Below are 13,552 nucleotides of genomic sequence, written 5' to 3' on the forward strand. Positions count from 1 at the left end.
TTTGATCTCATATGTATCTCTCTTGAGACTTTATATCTTCTTGTGTAGTTTGTATGAATTCTAAATATTTCATCTATTTCCCCTTGAACCTCTTGATTAATTTTCTGTAATATCTATTATCTATTATTTACAGGTACAATCTATGTCCTTTGTCCTTTATATTTCAACCACAACCACTTTGTTCCTTTCATTTTAACAGTTGATATTTGTAATCCATCAGGGCCCCAAAACCCGCTGTATATTCAGATATTCAACAAATCAGTAAACTTTCATTTCAAAAGAGTATCAGAATAAAAAAAAAGATTGTTTCCAAGTTCACTGTACACATTACTCCTTCTGTTTTCAGTTCTTCACAGTTCAAAATATTTGTTATTCTCACAAACTGTCTCTAAACCGCTCACAGTATTAGTAGCCAGTAATAAAAAACACTTTGTAGCTAAAAGTTTCCAAGGTCCTCTGTAGCTCTAACAAAAGTAGAGCCACTTTCACTTCTTATAGCCTCTTCCAGTCAGTAGGTGGCACACTTGCTCTTTACTATTCCTTTGACTGTGCTGTTAAAAGTTATTTTCTTAAAGTTTTCAAAGTAAATAACAATCCCCAAATACTAAAATATATGTATAATAGCCTTCAAACAGTAGAAATAGTAGAAATAGTCAGTCCAGACTTTTAATTTAAAATTAACGCCTTCAATAGTAGTTTCTTCCGGTCTCTGAAACTTAGTCACCGCTATTTTCAGGGAGCATTAAAAAGCACCCCCTTTTGTTTTGAGTCCTACTGTTCCAAACTCCTTATTATTTAAATTGGGGTAAATCCCACATCAGAAAGTTAGAGAGGTCTCACCCAGCACAGCCACACTGCTCCTTGATTTTTTTCCCCTTCCTTTCTCTTTTCCAGCCGTCATGGCTTCAGTTCAGCCATAATGACCGTCTTCTCTCCTGCCAGTTTCAAGGGACTTTCCCCAGATCTAATGGGAGATTGTGCTTCTCCTTGTGATCTACGGGGCTTCCCCTCCATCTTTGTCATCCCTCAAGGTGACTTTGGCCCTTGGGGGTCACCAGGCAGGCAGAAATCAGATAAGTTCAATGGAGATCTGTTTCCCCTGTATTGCTCCTCTATGACGTTAGTTTCCTTCCCCATTATTATAAGGTCTTATATTAATTAACTATATGATAAATCCGAACAGAGTGTTTAATTAAATAATGGAAGCTCTTTAACAAAGATAAGTGAAGATTTGATAAATAGATTGAGTGAATAATGGTTATAATTAATGTGTGTATAAGGTTTGTTATTTGTATTTAAAAGAGATTGTACTCAGACAGTACCCTGCCATTGTAGATATGGAAATTTTATATATAATAATGGAAATTGCACAGCCTATCATCTAGGATGTTGGGTGTTCCTTCCAGCTTAGTATCATCCACAAATTTAATAAGTTCCCCTTCTATTCCCTCATCTAAGTCGTTTTTGAAGATATTGAAGAGTAGTGGGCCTAAGACAAAACTGTAATGACCCGGGGCATGGCACAAAAGCAACACAGCCAGAGAACAAGTCTAACTCCCTTTTATTGCTCCAACTTTTCCCCCCAAACATCCCCATGTTTACTACAAGTCCTGAAGCAAAGCTCTCACATGCATCTTCAGCAGCCTCTGGCTGCGAGTAATTCAGTAATCCAGGTTAACCAAACAGTAACCAGGGCCAGCAGTACAATAAGCCAGGTTTAGCCAAACAGTAACCAGAGCCAGCAGTCCAACAAGCAAGCAAACCAGGCAAGCCCCACAAGACAGAGCATAGTAATCTCCTGATGTCGGCAAGTTCACCACTTCTTCCCAACAAATGCCCCACCCACCAGCACCTCTTTACATCTCAGTCCCCAGGTGTGCCTTGTGAAGGGGGCAGGGCACTCTCCTCCCTTGTAGCTGGCTCAGTCTGCATTGGTCTCACCTTCTCTCTTCTCTCCTCTGCATGCTCTAGGATCAGAGTGGGTGGTCCTTGCTCTTTGCCTGAGCTCTGTCTCTCCTGCTCCTCCCTGTCTGCAAACCTTTCTAATCCTGAAAAGCCTTGCCTGGAAAAGCCTTGCCCTTCCCCAGTTTCCTCCAAGGCCAAAGGAGCCGCCCTCTCAATCTCTGTTGGCTCTTCTTCCAGCTCATCTTCTCCCGCAGATTCAGACTCCGATGGGAGACATGACAGGAACCTTGTGGTAGCCCACTGCTTAATTCCCCCCATGTAGATGTAGTACCATTGAGTACAGTTTGTCAGCATGTTACAAATCCATCTGATGGTGATGCTATCTATCCACTTTTTTCTAGTTTGCCAAGAAGTAGGTTGTGATCTACTTTGTCAAATGCCTTGCTGAAGTCTAAGTATATTATGTCCACAGTATTTCGCTGGTCTACTAATTTAGTCACTATGCTGAACAATTCAGTAAGATGGGTTTGGTATGATCTGTTTTTAACATACCCATGCTGACTTCTAGTTACTTTACTTGAAGTATTTTCCCAGATATTGATGTTAGGATGATTGGCCTGTAGTTTCCTGGGTCTGTTTTCTTTCCCATTTTTTCAAGATGGGAACCACATCAGCTCTTTTCCAGTCCTCTGGTAGTTCCCAGGTGCTCCAGGATTTTTGAAAGATGTGGTATAGGGGTTCTGAGATGACATCTGTTAGTTCCTTTAGAACTCTGGAATGTAATCCATCAGGTCCCGGTGATTTGTATTCATCAAGATCAGACAGGTGTTCCCTTACAATTTTTTACTTGTTTTAACTTTTATTTCTAGTCTGTCTTTTACAGTTATGTATTTGGTAGGTTGGACTAAAGTTTCTTTTTGCATGAAGACCAATGCAAAAAAGAATGAGTTAAGCAGCTCTGCTTTCTCTCTGCTGCCTGTTACTTCCTTGCCGTCTTCTCTCTTTAGTGGACCGACTGTTTCCTTGATTTTTTTTCTTGTTATTTATCTATTGGAAGAAACTTTTTGTAATTGTCTTTGATTTTTGTTGCAAGTCTTTTTTTCATTCTGAGCCTTTGATTTCTTGGCTTTATCTTTTCAGACTCTGCCTATCTGCTGATATTCTGCCTTAGTTATGTGTCCTTCTTTCCATTTTTTGTACTTTTCCCTTTTGTCTTTCAATTTGTCAGAGAGATCTTTGTACAGCCATGCTTTGGATTTCTTCTTTTTCTTTTTCAGTTGTATTGTGCTAGGGCTTTTATGGTCATACTTTTCAGAGTTTCCCAAGCTTCTTGAGTTGTTTTCCCTTTAGGATTTTCATCCAAGGAATCTTTCCCAAGTTCTCTCTAAGTTTGTTAAAATCAGCTTCTATAAATCTAGGACTCTGGTATCATTATGTTCTATTACATGTTTGTGTTATGTTGAATTCTAGTATGACATGGTCACTCTCACCCAAGGTTCTTGCAGTTTCAACTCCCTCTATCACTTCTTCTCTGTTTGTAAGAATTAAGTCCAGTATGGCTGTCCCTCTAGTTCCCTCCTCTACCTTTTGGACAACAAAGTTGTCATCTAGGTTGCACCCTATTCAATTTCTCACTTGGTATGGAATTAGTCTTCCAATTGATGTCAGGATAATTGAAGTCCCCCATTACTAATCCAGTGTGTTTCCTACATATATTTGTTAGTTGGTTGGCAAAAAGTACATCTGTTTTTTCTGCTTGGTTGAGTGGCTTGTAGTATACTTTTTTTTTTCTTTTATATTGATTCATATGCATTCTAGGTTTTCGTTTTTGGTTTCGAGCATTTCTGTAGCAGTATAATGGTCCTTTAAATACATTGCAACTCACAGTTGGGATTCAAATTTTGTAACAACCGGTTCTGTGGGCGTGGCTAGGTGGGTGTGACCATGTGACTGGGTGGGCAAGGCTTTTTTGCAGCAACCCCAACCCCCATTTTTTGGGCCTTCTGGGCCTCAGAGAAGCCTCCTGGGGCGGGGGGCATTTTTGCTCCCAGGAACCTTTCCTGGAGCTCAGGAAGGAAAAAAACAGAGCATGGGGGGACACGCAGAGCCCCCCCCTGCACTCCATTTTGAGGCCTTCTGGGCCTCAGGGAAGCCTCCTGGGGGGCATTGTTCCTCCCAGAAGGCTTCCCTGGGGCTCAGGAAGGAAAAAAATGGAGCATAGGAGGGGCACGCAGCACCCCTTTGCACTCCATTTTGGGGCCTCCTGGGCCTCAGGGAGCCTCCTAGAAGGGGACATTTTTGCTCCCAGAAGGCTTCCCTGGGGCCCAGGAAAGAAAAAAATGGAGCAGGAGAGCGCTGTGCCCCTCTCTCCATTTTTTGCCTTCCCTGGGCCTCAGGGAAGCCTTCTGGGTGAAGCAGTAAGTTAGCAAGGGGAAACGCTCAGAGGCACTTGGACCTTTCTCCCACAGAAAAGAAAACACTGGGAGCCACAAAACCTTTTTGACATCTAAAATGAAGATAAAATTGCATATATCATTTTGTTTTACTTTTATGATTATAGTCTATTTAACTCAGTACTATTTCTTCTGGGCCTTAGGTAGAAAAAGAGCTTATCTATCACTTGCTGGAGATGTCATGGGTTAATCTGGGAATTTCTGTGAGCAAATTCTAATTTACTGGAATTGCATTGGCTTAATTGAAATTATATATTCAATTAAATTTGAAGCCTTTTATATAATTGTTTCTTCCACTTCTAGTATAATTATAAAAATGTTAATTTCTCACTTATTTCTTTACTATTAGTAGAAACAAAATAAGCAGCCATAAATGTCACCTAAATTTGGAACCCTATATTTGGATTCTGATGGATATTTATTATTGTGAATGTTTTTGCAAAACAGCCACTAGGAAGACAGATAGGTTAACAAAGCACCTATTTCTAATAACATTTCTTGATTGTGTATTCTTATTTGCCCTCTTGTACTGTACCACTGCATTTTGGATTCAAATGCAAAAAAAAATATATTTTGGAGAGCACAGAAAAAGGAATGCTTCACTTGTTTGCAATTCTTTAAGGCAGCTGCATATCCCCACCGCCCCCCCACCCCCGAATTATGCTGCTTCCCGGGATTGTGCAGCTGCCTTTCTTCCCCAGAAAAGGCCATATTTTATTTAAAGAATGTTTCCATGTCTACCATAGCAATGCACAGTCCTATGCTTATAATTTGTCTGCTTTTTCAAGACAGGTGGATGCACTTCTAAACAAAACACTAGCTACAGATAGCTTTCTTTTTCACATTGAAGGAAAGTCCAGAAATGGCTCAGTGAGTTAACAACTGACTGACTGATTTTGGGCCAGTCATTCCTTCTCTCAGCACAGCCTACCTCACAGGACTGTGGTGGGGAAATTAGGAGGAAGGATATTTGGAATGTTTGCTGCTTTGAATTACTTATAAAAATAATGATAGAATATAAATAAAGAAATAAATGATTTTTCTGGAGGATGGTGTTTTGCTTTGTGGCAAGATAGCTTCCCATTTTTTAAAAAAAGTTTAAACAAAGTTTGAAGAATATATAAATACAGGTGGAGTAGATTAATTGCCAAGCAACTAGTGAGGTATGTACAGGTATACAATGGCCCTCTGGGTGGTACAAATGGGGACCCCAGGCCTCAGATAATTGTTAGAGCATATAGATTAGTCATTAAATCGCCATTATTTGTCTTCTTTTTTAATACTGCAAATCCACCCTTCTCAGAGGACCCTTTCTGCAAATTCAGAGTCTATCAAAAAGTTATCACATGAGCTTATTTAAATAATTGGAAAATACAGTACAAAGAAACAAGAAATGGAAACAAGGTCCAGTATTTTTATTTTCATAAAGCATTGTCACCAACAATAGTTGTTTTCAATTCTAAGGTACTTCTAACTTACTGCCATTAAATACCTTTTTGCTCTCAGTCACCAAAAGTAAATACTTCCAAAAGTTTCCAAGAGCTTACTTAAAATCCATAGGAACACTAGGAGTTACATATAATCCATTCCAACACCACAAATGTGCAGGACTTTCTCCACAAAAGTCCCTCATATCATTTTCTAATCTATTAAAAAAATTAATCTTCCCTTCCCTGCTTACCATTCTCTCCCCCCTTTCCCCCCTTTCCCACACCGGGGACAAAACCCTCAAAAGTGACCACTCTACCTGCCAGGCTGTTGTAACAGTTGCTTTTAATGCTGTAAAGCAGCTGCCTCTGCTCATCTGCCATGCCTGGTGATAGGGAGAGAAGAGACAGCAAGATGAGTTCCGTCTTGCTCCATGTGCTGCAATGAAAGGCATTGACAGCCTGGAGAAGGCAGCTCACTGCACAGCAAAGCAATTTCTTCAAGTCTGGAGGCTCTATGGAGCCGAAAGTCACCTTGTATGAAAGTAGAGGGGATGCTTCAGTGATTGCGAGGACAGCGCAGTCTCCTTGACTGACCCAAAGAAAACCCCTTGAACCAGCAGAAGAGAAGACGGCCATTATGGCTGAACTGAAGCTGTGAAGACAGCTGAAATGGAAGTGACAAAAGGAAAGATCTTGTAGCAGTGTGCTTGGTCCAGGTAATAATTTTTCTAACTTTTGCTATGGAATTTTCCCTAAAGCATCCCCCTTAGAAAGTGGGACTCAACAGAGGTAATTAGCAGCGACTAAAGACCTGGAGCTACTGTCAGATTTGGTAAAGAAATAAAAGAAATTGAAGTCAGAAGTTACTTTAAAAAATAAAGGACAGATTGGATTGGTTAGCTCTTTAAAAATTAAATTGTTTCAAAATTCTGGATTATACTCTCCCTACCTCCTCGACTTGAAGAACTTTGTGGAATTATTGGAAGATATTTGTATCCGGAGACATTTTATTTGCAGCAAAAATGGAGAAAAAGAAGTCACAGTGACACCTGCTGGCTGAGGAAGACAATATATAACTGGAAAAAGTGAATGAAGTGAAAGTTGTTACGACCAGGGTAGATTGGCTGGAATACACTTAACATCTGCAACTTTTTAAACTTGGTCCTTGGAGACAGACTGTGGAGATTTCTGTAAGAACCTTGAGGATTATAATTATGCTGGACAGTGTATGAGTGTGAAACAGCTTGGAGTTTTGAAACAAAGTGGAGCCTGTTAAGGGATTAATTAATTGTTTGAACTGCTTTACTATTGGCATTGGTGTGATATAACTGGGACATTGAGATTCTGACAGATTACTGAGTAAAAATTTAAATTTATTAAAATAAGGCAAAATTGGACTACAAGGGGAAATAAATGTTTTACTAAAAGAAATATTATTGACTCTCCAAGGTATGTAGGAAATGGTGACAAGGAACCAAAGGGAGATAACAGAACTGATACATGATGTAGTTATGAGACCAGAAAACCAAAAGACATTAAACAATAAACAACAGAAAATAAAATAGAAAGAACAGAGGAAAGGACAGAGGAGGGGAAACAACAAATGATACAAAAAGACAAAAAAGAAGAGATAGTTAAAGCTGAAACAGAAATGGTGAATTATACTTTGAGAGACCAAAAATGTAGTTGGGGATACACATCTCATGGGAGGAGTATGGGAGATGTGCCAAGAAATCAATAAGAATTGAGATACTAAAACTGACAAGAGATGAGGAATACATGTAAAACACTGTTGTAACACAGGAACTATACCATCAAGAATTAGTATAAAGATAGAAATTAGAAATGGGGAGAAGATCACTTTTTTGGATCTAGGAACTATTCTATTAATGGGTAGTAGCAGAAGTTAGAAATCTAGATATGTAAACAAAGATGTGTAATGGAATAATGAACATTAAATAATTAAGATAAATAAACTGTAGGATTATTTGGAGGTTTATTGGCGATAAATGTGATGTCTATTTGATGTTTATAGATGATGGATATTAGTAATGGACTATAGATAAAACAATAGAGGAGGCAGTAGGGAAGGCAGGCAAGAAGGCTGGGCTGCGGGGACCATAGGGGAGGCAGCAGGGAAGGCAGGCAAGCAGGCTGGGCCACAGGGACCATGTAGAAAGGCAGTCAAGAAGGTTGGGCCGCAGGGACCATGTGGGAGGTTGATGCTTTTTTTCTTTCTGGTTCTATGATAGTTATAGGGAAATTGCTGTTTAGATATATTTTCCCAGATTTAACTGTTAGCTAGTTATGTTGTTGCATTATATATGTATGAATGAATGTTTATTCTTCCCTTTTCTTGTTTCTTATTTACAGATCTCCGACCTTTGCCTGATGTAGCCTTGACAGGGACCTGTACTCGAGAATGCACAGAGTTTGGTCACTCTGATACCTGCTGGATGCCAGGTCAGTCCTCTCCAAACCGGCGGCCCAAGAATGCCCTCAAACTCTCCACATTTGTGCCTTATCAAGACAGAGGGAGTCAAGAACAAGTTGGGAATGGAAGTCCGAGACTCTCAGAAGAGTGCAACACCAAAATGGCTAACCTCCGCCTGCTCCCCACATACAGTGCCTTCTCCAACAGTAGCCATGAGCCCTGCAAGAATTCCCCCATGGAGGAAATCCCTCTCACCCAGACCTCAGATTTCCAAACAGCCACCACACCATCATCCCAAACAGCCAAACGAGAGATATATCTGTGAGAATGAGGAAGCCACATAATATCTGAAAACAATGCTGAGACCAGCGTCTAGTGCTCCAGCATGAAGTGACTTTTCAAACTATGATTCTTTATCACTCATCACACGCAGTTCTGTGCCTGCCAGATGAGACCGCCTTGCCCAGTGATTGGGCATGGAAACACTTCATTAACTGATTCCTCATTGGTCAAGGGAACTGACACCAACCAAAATGGCCACGCTCTCAATAGAGTGATCCATGGATATCTGGAAAGAGAGAGAAAGGAATATAGTGAAGAGAGCTTGGCTTCTTGGTTTCAGGGTTGGGGTGGGTGGGAAATGGCTTAGTTACCAAAGGTCCACACAGATTTGGTGGAGTCCATTGGGCACAGGGCTGAGAGCTCTTGGCACAGGTACAGGGGGAAAAGCTGCCTCTCTTGTTACTATAGACTCCTGTAAATATGAATTTTAGGAATGACATTTATGTCTTGCCTGAGTGAGTTTTATTTGTCCTTGGAACAAAAAGACATTGAAACAAACAAAACCACAGGGAGAAATTTTCTCCTTGAACTTTAGACCACACAGAAAAGCACATTGGGGCAAGCACTTCCAACCAGCCCACCCTTTACTTCCACAGTGTAAATAAAAATAAGAATAAAACATCGGTTGGGAGCGGGGTATTCTGGCTGGTCAGCAGGACTGAGTAGGAAGGACTTGGCAGAGTTTTTAAATCTTAATCACTTTTCAGACTTCAGAAACTCTTATCAGGTGTGGAGGAGCCCTATGGCTAGTAGTCAGTGCTTTTAGCTGTCCTCCTTTGCCCCTACCCCATAGATAATGAACTGCAGTAGTTTAAAAAAGTGGAAGAATCTTTAGTTTTTCAGATGGTAGAATATCTAACTCCCCCAAATTATACCACTGTCTCATGTGAGGCAGAGAATTTCCATGGGGTCATTATGCCCCAGTGCCATGATTCTGCCCTTTGATTTGTCTGCCTGTAAGCCACCATTGCCTTTGTGAAATGGAGCTTGGACTCAGGGTCACACTTGGGCTCATGGGCCTCTGTATGCTGGAGTCACATACCCCCTCCCTATGCCTTTAGACAGCCTCAAGGGCTCCAATATTTTCTTCCAGTGCCGTTTAGCTACACAGTATTCAACTACAGGAGCCTGTCATAGTTTCAGAAGAGGCCCATAAAAATGGTGCAACTATTCATGGGCATTATTATCCCCAACCATTGATGTCATCATTTGAGATCACTCAAAAGACCAGCTCCGAATTTATAAGAGAGCACTCCAGCAAGCAGTGGGCTGCTTTGGTGACTAAGTTCTTAAATCCCTCAGTATTCTAGACTTACCTAGGCCTGATTCCAGATAATATAGTATTAATGGCAATCATTTGTCAGCTAGTATTTATGGCCTTTTTCCAATAGATATGGTAGTGAAAGACAGTCTCCAGACTGGGGACCTATCCACCAAACTAGCTGACATTTGTTGGACCCATCTTGTTTTTCTTGGCTTAATTCTTCTGGTTCCAACAGGCCCAACTTTTTCCACACACATTGCCATGTGTTTTTCTAAGCTTCATTGCAGAAGGTGGGCTGGATGTTGGCCTTCTTTGCTGTATCTCTGTTCAACTTTCTCAATTGCATGTGTCTAGGAAGGAAAGGAAACAGACATGATATGCTTTGTAAAACTATTGTTTGTGTGGGTATATGTTTGACAGGACTGAACATTTGGAGATAGGTTGGTTATCCAACTGGTAAACTGGTAGGAGTGACATAAAGCAATTTTCATTTTCTTCTAATCATCAGAGATGATTTCTAGGATAATATGAAAGTTTAGTGTCTCCCTGTATTTTCTGTCCTCTAGTGAGCAGACTGCTGATCACCTTCTGACCATACGTAGTGGTAGTGGGAAGCATTGCAGAGAGAAGTTCAGTGACTCTATTCATCTCATGGACAATTAGGTGACTGAATTCTAGTATTTGAGTCTCAGGCTTGAGATCACAGGCAACTTCCAGTGCATATAAAAAACAAGGACTTCTTCTATCCCTATACTTTTTAAGGCTCAGGGCTATTTCAGCAGCAATCCATAAGATGGAGAGCAGGAATATAGCACTTCCTATCCACTCTTGTATCAAGAGCCTAAGGTTAGGGTGATCATGTGTAATGTAAACAGGAAAAAGTTCTAAAATAATTTGTTGATTTTTAATATGATATGTGAATCCACATATTAGGGCTTAGCAAACCAGACTGCTTTGGCTTGTGCCTCAATTCTTGGTTAAAAATCTGTCTGGACTGTATGTATAAATATAGTTATTGAGATTAATAAATAAAAGCGTAAATAAACACTGTCCAAGGAGGGTTTCAGCTATCCACCATACCTAGATTCTTTCCAAGGTAATTATATGGTATGGAAAGAACAGGTCTTTCCTGTTCTCTTCTGTTCTACTCTACTCTATTCTATTCTTTCCCACTATGAAAGGAATAGATGGAAGCCAAAATCATTAATGAAGGAATACCTGCATTGCTCAGGTAAGATTATCCTCTTTTAGGCCTATCCATAGTTTTAAACTTACTTAATCATTGGAAAAAATAAGGTTGCTTTTTGATGATAAGCCAAGGCTGATAACCTGAATGTGGAGAGCTCTTCATCCCTTTTCGTTTGGTTTTACCAGAGATATGAAATAAAAAGGCTACTCAGGTAAAGGGATTGAAAAACAGTATTACCTGACCCCCAAACTCAACTAAGATTTGAAATGTGTTTTGTGTGAGGCAAAAGGGAAGATGGCACCAGTAGTAATTGAAATATAGTCTTAAGGAACACTAAAGTTGCCACTGAATATAAAGATGCCATAGGAGTGTAAGTGGTTGATAATCCAATGGTCAAAATACCATTAGGAGATACTCACCTTCACAATTTCAAACCAAGAAATGCATGCCTAGGAAAAGAGGTGGAGAAGATTAGGAAGAAGAGCATTCCATGAGTTCTGGTCTAGATAAGTGCATTGAAACGTAAGGGGAAGAATTTTGAGAACTACTTTAGGACAAGCCAGGGATAATACCAAAGGTGCAAGGCCAGACACAGATCAGCTGAGTGAGATGGAACGAAGGAACCCCTTTGTAATTCTTCGTGTTGATTCTATTTATACGAGATTTCAGTTCTTGCTTGTGATGCCTTGTTTTTTTTGTACAGTTTTATGTACATGCAGGTGTAGCTTTTTCTAAAGGAGAAATCCTACAGCAGAGTAAAGAGTACCCAACTATTTTTGAATTGTGCCATTTGTTTAGGTACTGCCTCTTTCTCTTTTGCTAAGGTTGTATTGCTCTCAATGTGATGCATATCCCTTGCACTGGGAAAGCTTTGGGCCTAGGGCTTAGTTCTCCCCTGGCACTGTGAGCACAATTGATTCCTTTGTAATCCTTTTTGTTTGGAGCCGTGAGCATGACACCTCGTGAGCCCATTTTGTTCTCTTCCATTCTGTTAGTTTGCTGAGCTGTCAGATGACAAACACCACTGTAATTAGCCCTCCCAAAGCTTTACAATAAAAAATGTGAAAACCTTTCGGCTTGACCTGATTTTTTATCTCTGCAGATGAACTGAATTGTGTATTGGTTACATGTGTGTTGGTGTTTTATTTTCTGAAAGCCAAATTAAGTAGCATGGGATTTTTCTCCCCCCCTCCCCCCCATTCTATGTCTGTGTGTGCGCGCACACACACGTGTGTATCAGTGGCGGTATTCAGACGGTTTGCACCAGTTCACACGAACTGGTTGCGACAATTTGGTGTAGGTTACCAAACTGGTAGTGACTTCTGGCTGGCCACGCCCTGACCCAGTCGCCCAGTTGCTGCTTGCTTGCTCGTTTGCCCCACCTGCCCAATGCTCGCTCATTCCGATGCTCGCCCTGCCCAGTCACTCCTCACCTCCTATGTGGCACACACTGGGTCCTCGTGGCCTGCCTTTAACCTGCCTTCTCACATGGTGCCTGCACCCCAACTGAGCAGCTCTAATCTGCCTGCTCACAGGTAAGCCTGCGAGTCATGCTACCCCCACGCACACACTGTTCCCAGATTTTGCTGCCCCCCCCCACTATTCCCGAGCTTGGCTGGCTGGTTTCCCCGCCAGTGTGGCCCCATCCTGGACGGTGGCGCTTGCTGCAGCCTAGCTAGCTCCCCCCCAGACCATCCCCAGGCTTGGCTGGCTGGCTAAGCTGTCACGCGGTGCTCTCCCATGTGGGAGAGCACCCATATGTGGTGGCTGTGGCCCAGCTCTCTGGGAGGGAGGGCAGATGTCCTGGGGCTGCCTCGCGCAGCAGCACCACTGCTGCCACAGCTGCTCACTTCTCCCGGGGGATGAAAGGAAGTGAGTGGCGATGGTGGTGCTGTGGGCAGCGGGAGGGATCTCCAGGCCGGGACATCCACTCGCCCCTGCCGCCATTCACTTCTCCCTGGGGACAAAAGCAAGCAGCCGCAGTGGCACTGCTGTGGACAGTGGGAGGCAGACCCAGGCCGAGACATCCACTCGCCCATCACCGCCACTGCTGCTCGCTTTCTTTGTTCTCCTGCTGCCTGCTGCTCTGGAGCTCACTGGATCAGTTTGTTCCAGACCAGGTGTGTGTGTATGTAAGAGAGAGTGTGTGTGTAGTGTATATGTGTGTGTGTGTGTAGGAGAGAGAGAGAGAGAGAGAAAGTAAGTAAGAAAGAGCAAGAAAGAAAGAGGGAGGGAGAAAAAAAAGACAAAGAAAGAGGGAGGGAGAGAAAGAAAGAAAAAGGAAGGAAAGGAAGGGAAAAGAGAAAAAATAGGAAGGGAGAGTGTGGTGTGTGTGAGAGAGAGAGAGAGAAGAAAAGAAAGAAAGGAAAAAGGAAAGAAAGGAAGGAAAGAAAGAAAGAAAGAAAAGAAATAGGAAGGAAGAGAGACTGTGTGGTGTGTGTGTGTGTGTATTTGAGAGAGAGACAAGAAAAAGCGAGAAAGGGAGAGAGAGACAAAGAAAAAGAGAAAGAAAAAGAAATACAAAGGAAGGGAGAC

At 41.6% G+C, this 13,552-nt stretch overlaps 2 protein-coding genes across 5 annotated transcripts in view; both read left to right on the top strand.

The window, feature by feature from the left end:
• Positions 1 to 12,089, top strand: part of PCDH1 (protocadherin 1) — a 276,302-nt gene extending 264,213 nt beyond the window's left edge. For all 4 annotated transcript variants that reach the window (XM_026718742.2, XM_026718740.2, XM_026718741.2 and 1 more), the window contains exon 5: positions 8,162 to 12,089. In XM_026718742.2, coding sequence (XP_026574527.1) covers positions 8,162 to 8,547 — 386 coding nt within the window. In that variant the 3' untranslated portion in view covers positions 8,548 to 12,089. The remainder of the gene's footprint in view (positions 1 to 8,161) is intronic.
• Positions 12,090 to 12,899: 810 nt separating this feature from the next.
• Positions 12,900 to 13,552, top strand: part of LOC113448160 (protein FAM200A-like) — a 28,033-nt gene continuing 27,380 nt past the window's right edge. The window contains 1 exon segment of the mRNA XM_087930381.1: positions 12,900 to 13,137. Coding sequence (XP_087786507.1) covers positions 12,900 to 13,137 — 238 coding nt within the window.

This window comes from Pseudonaja textilis, chromosome 3 (genome assembly GCF_049901715.1).
Source record: "Pseudonaja textilis isolate UNSWEBS1 chromosome 3, rPseTex1.2, whole genome shotgun sequence".
NCBI classification, from domain to species: domain Eukaryota; kingdom Metazoa; phylum Chordata; class Lepidosauria; order Squamata; family Elapidae; genus Pseudonaja; species Pseudonaja textilis.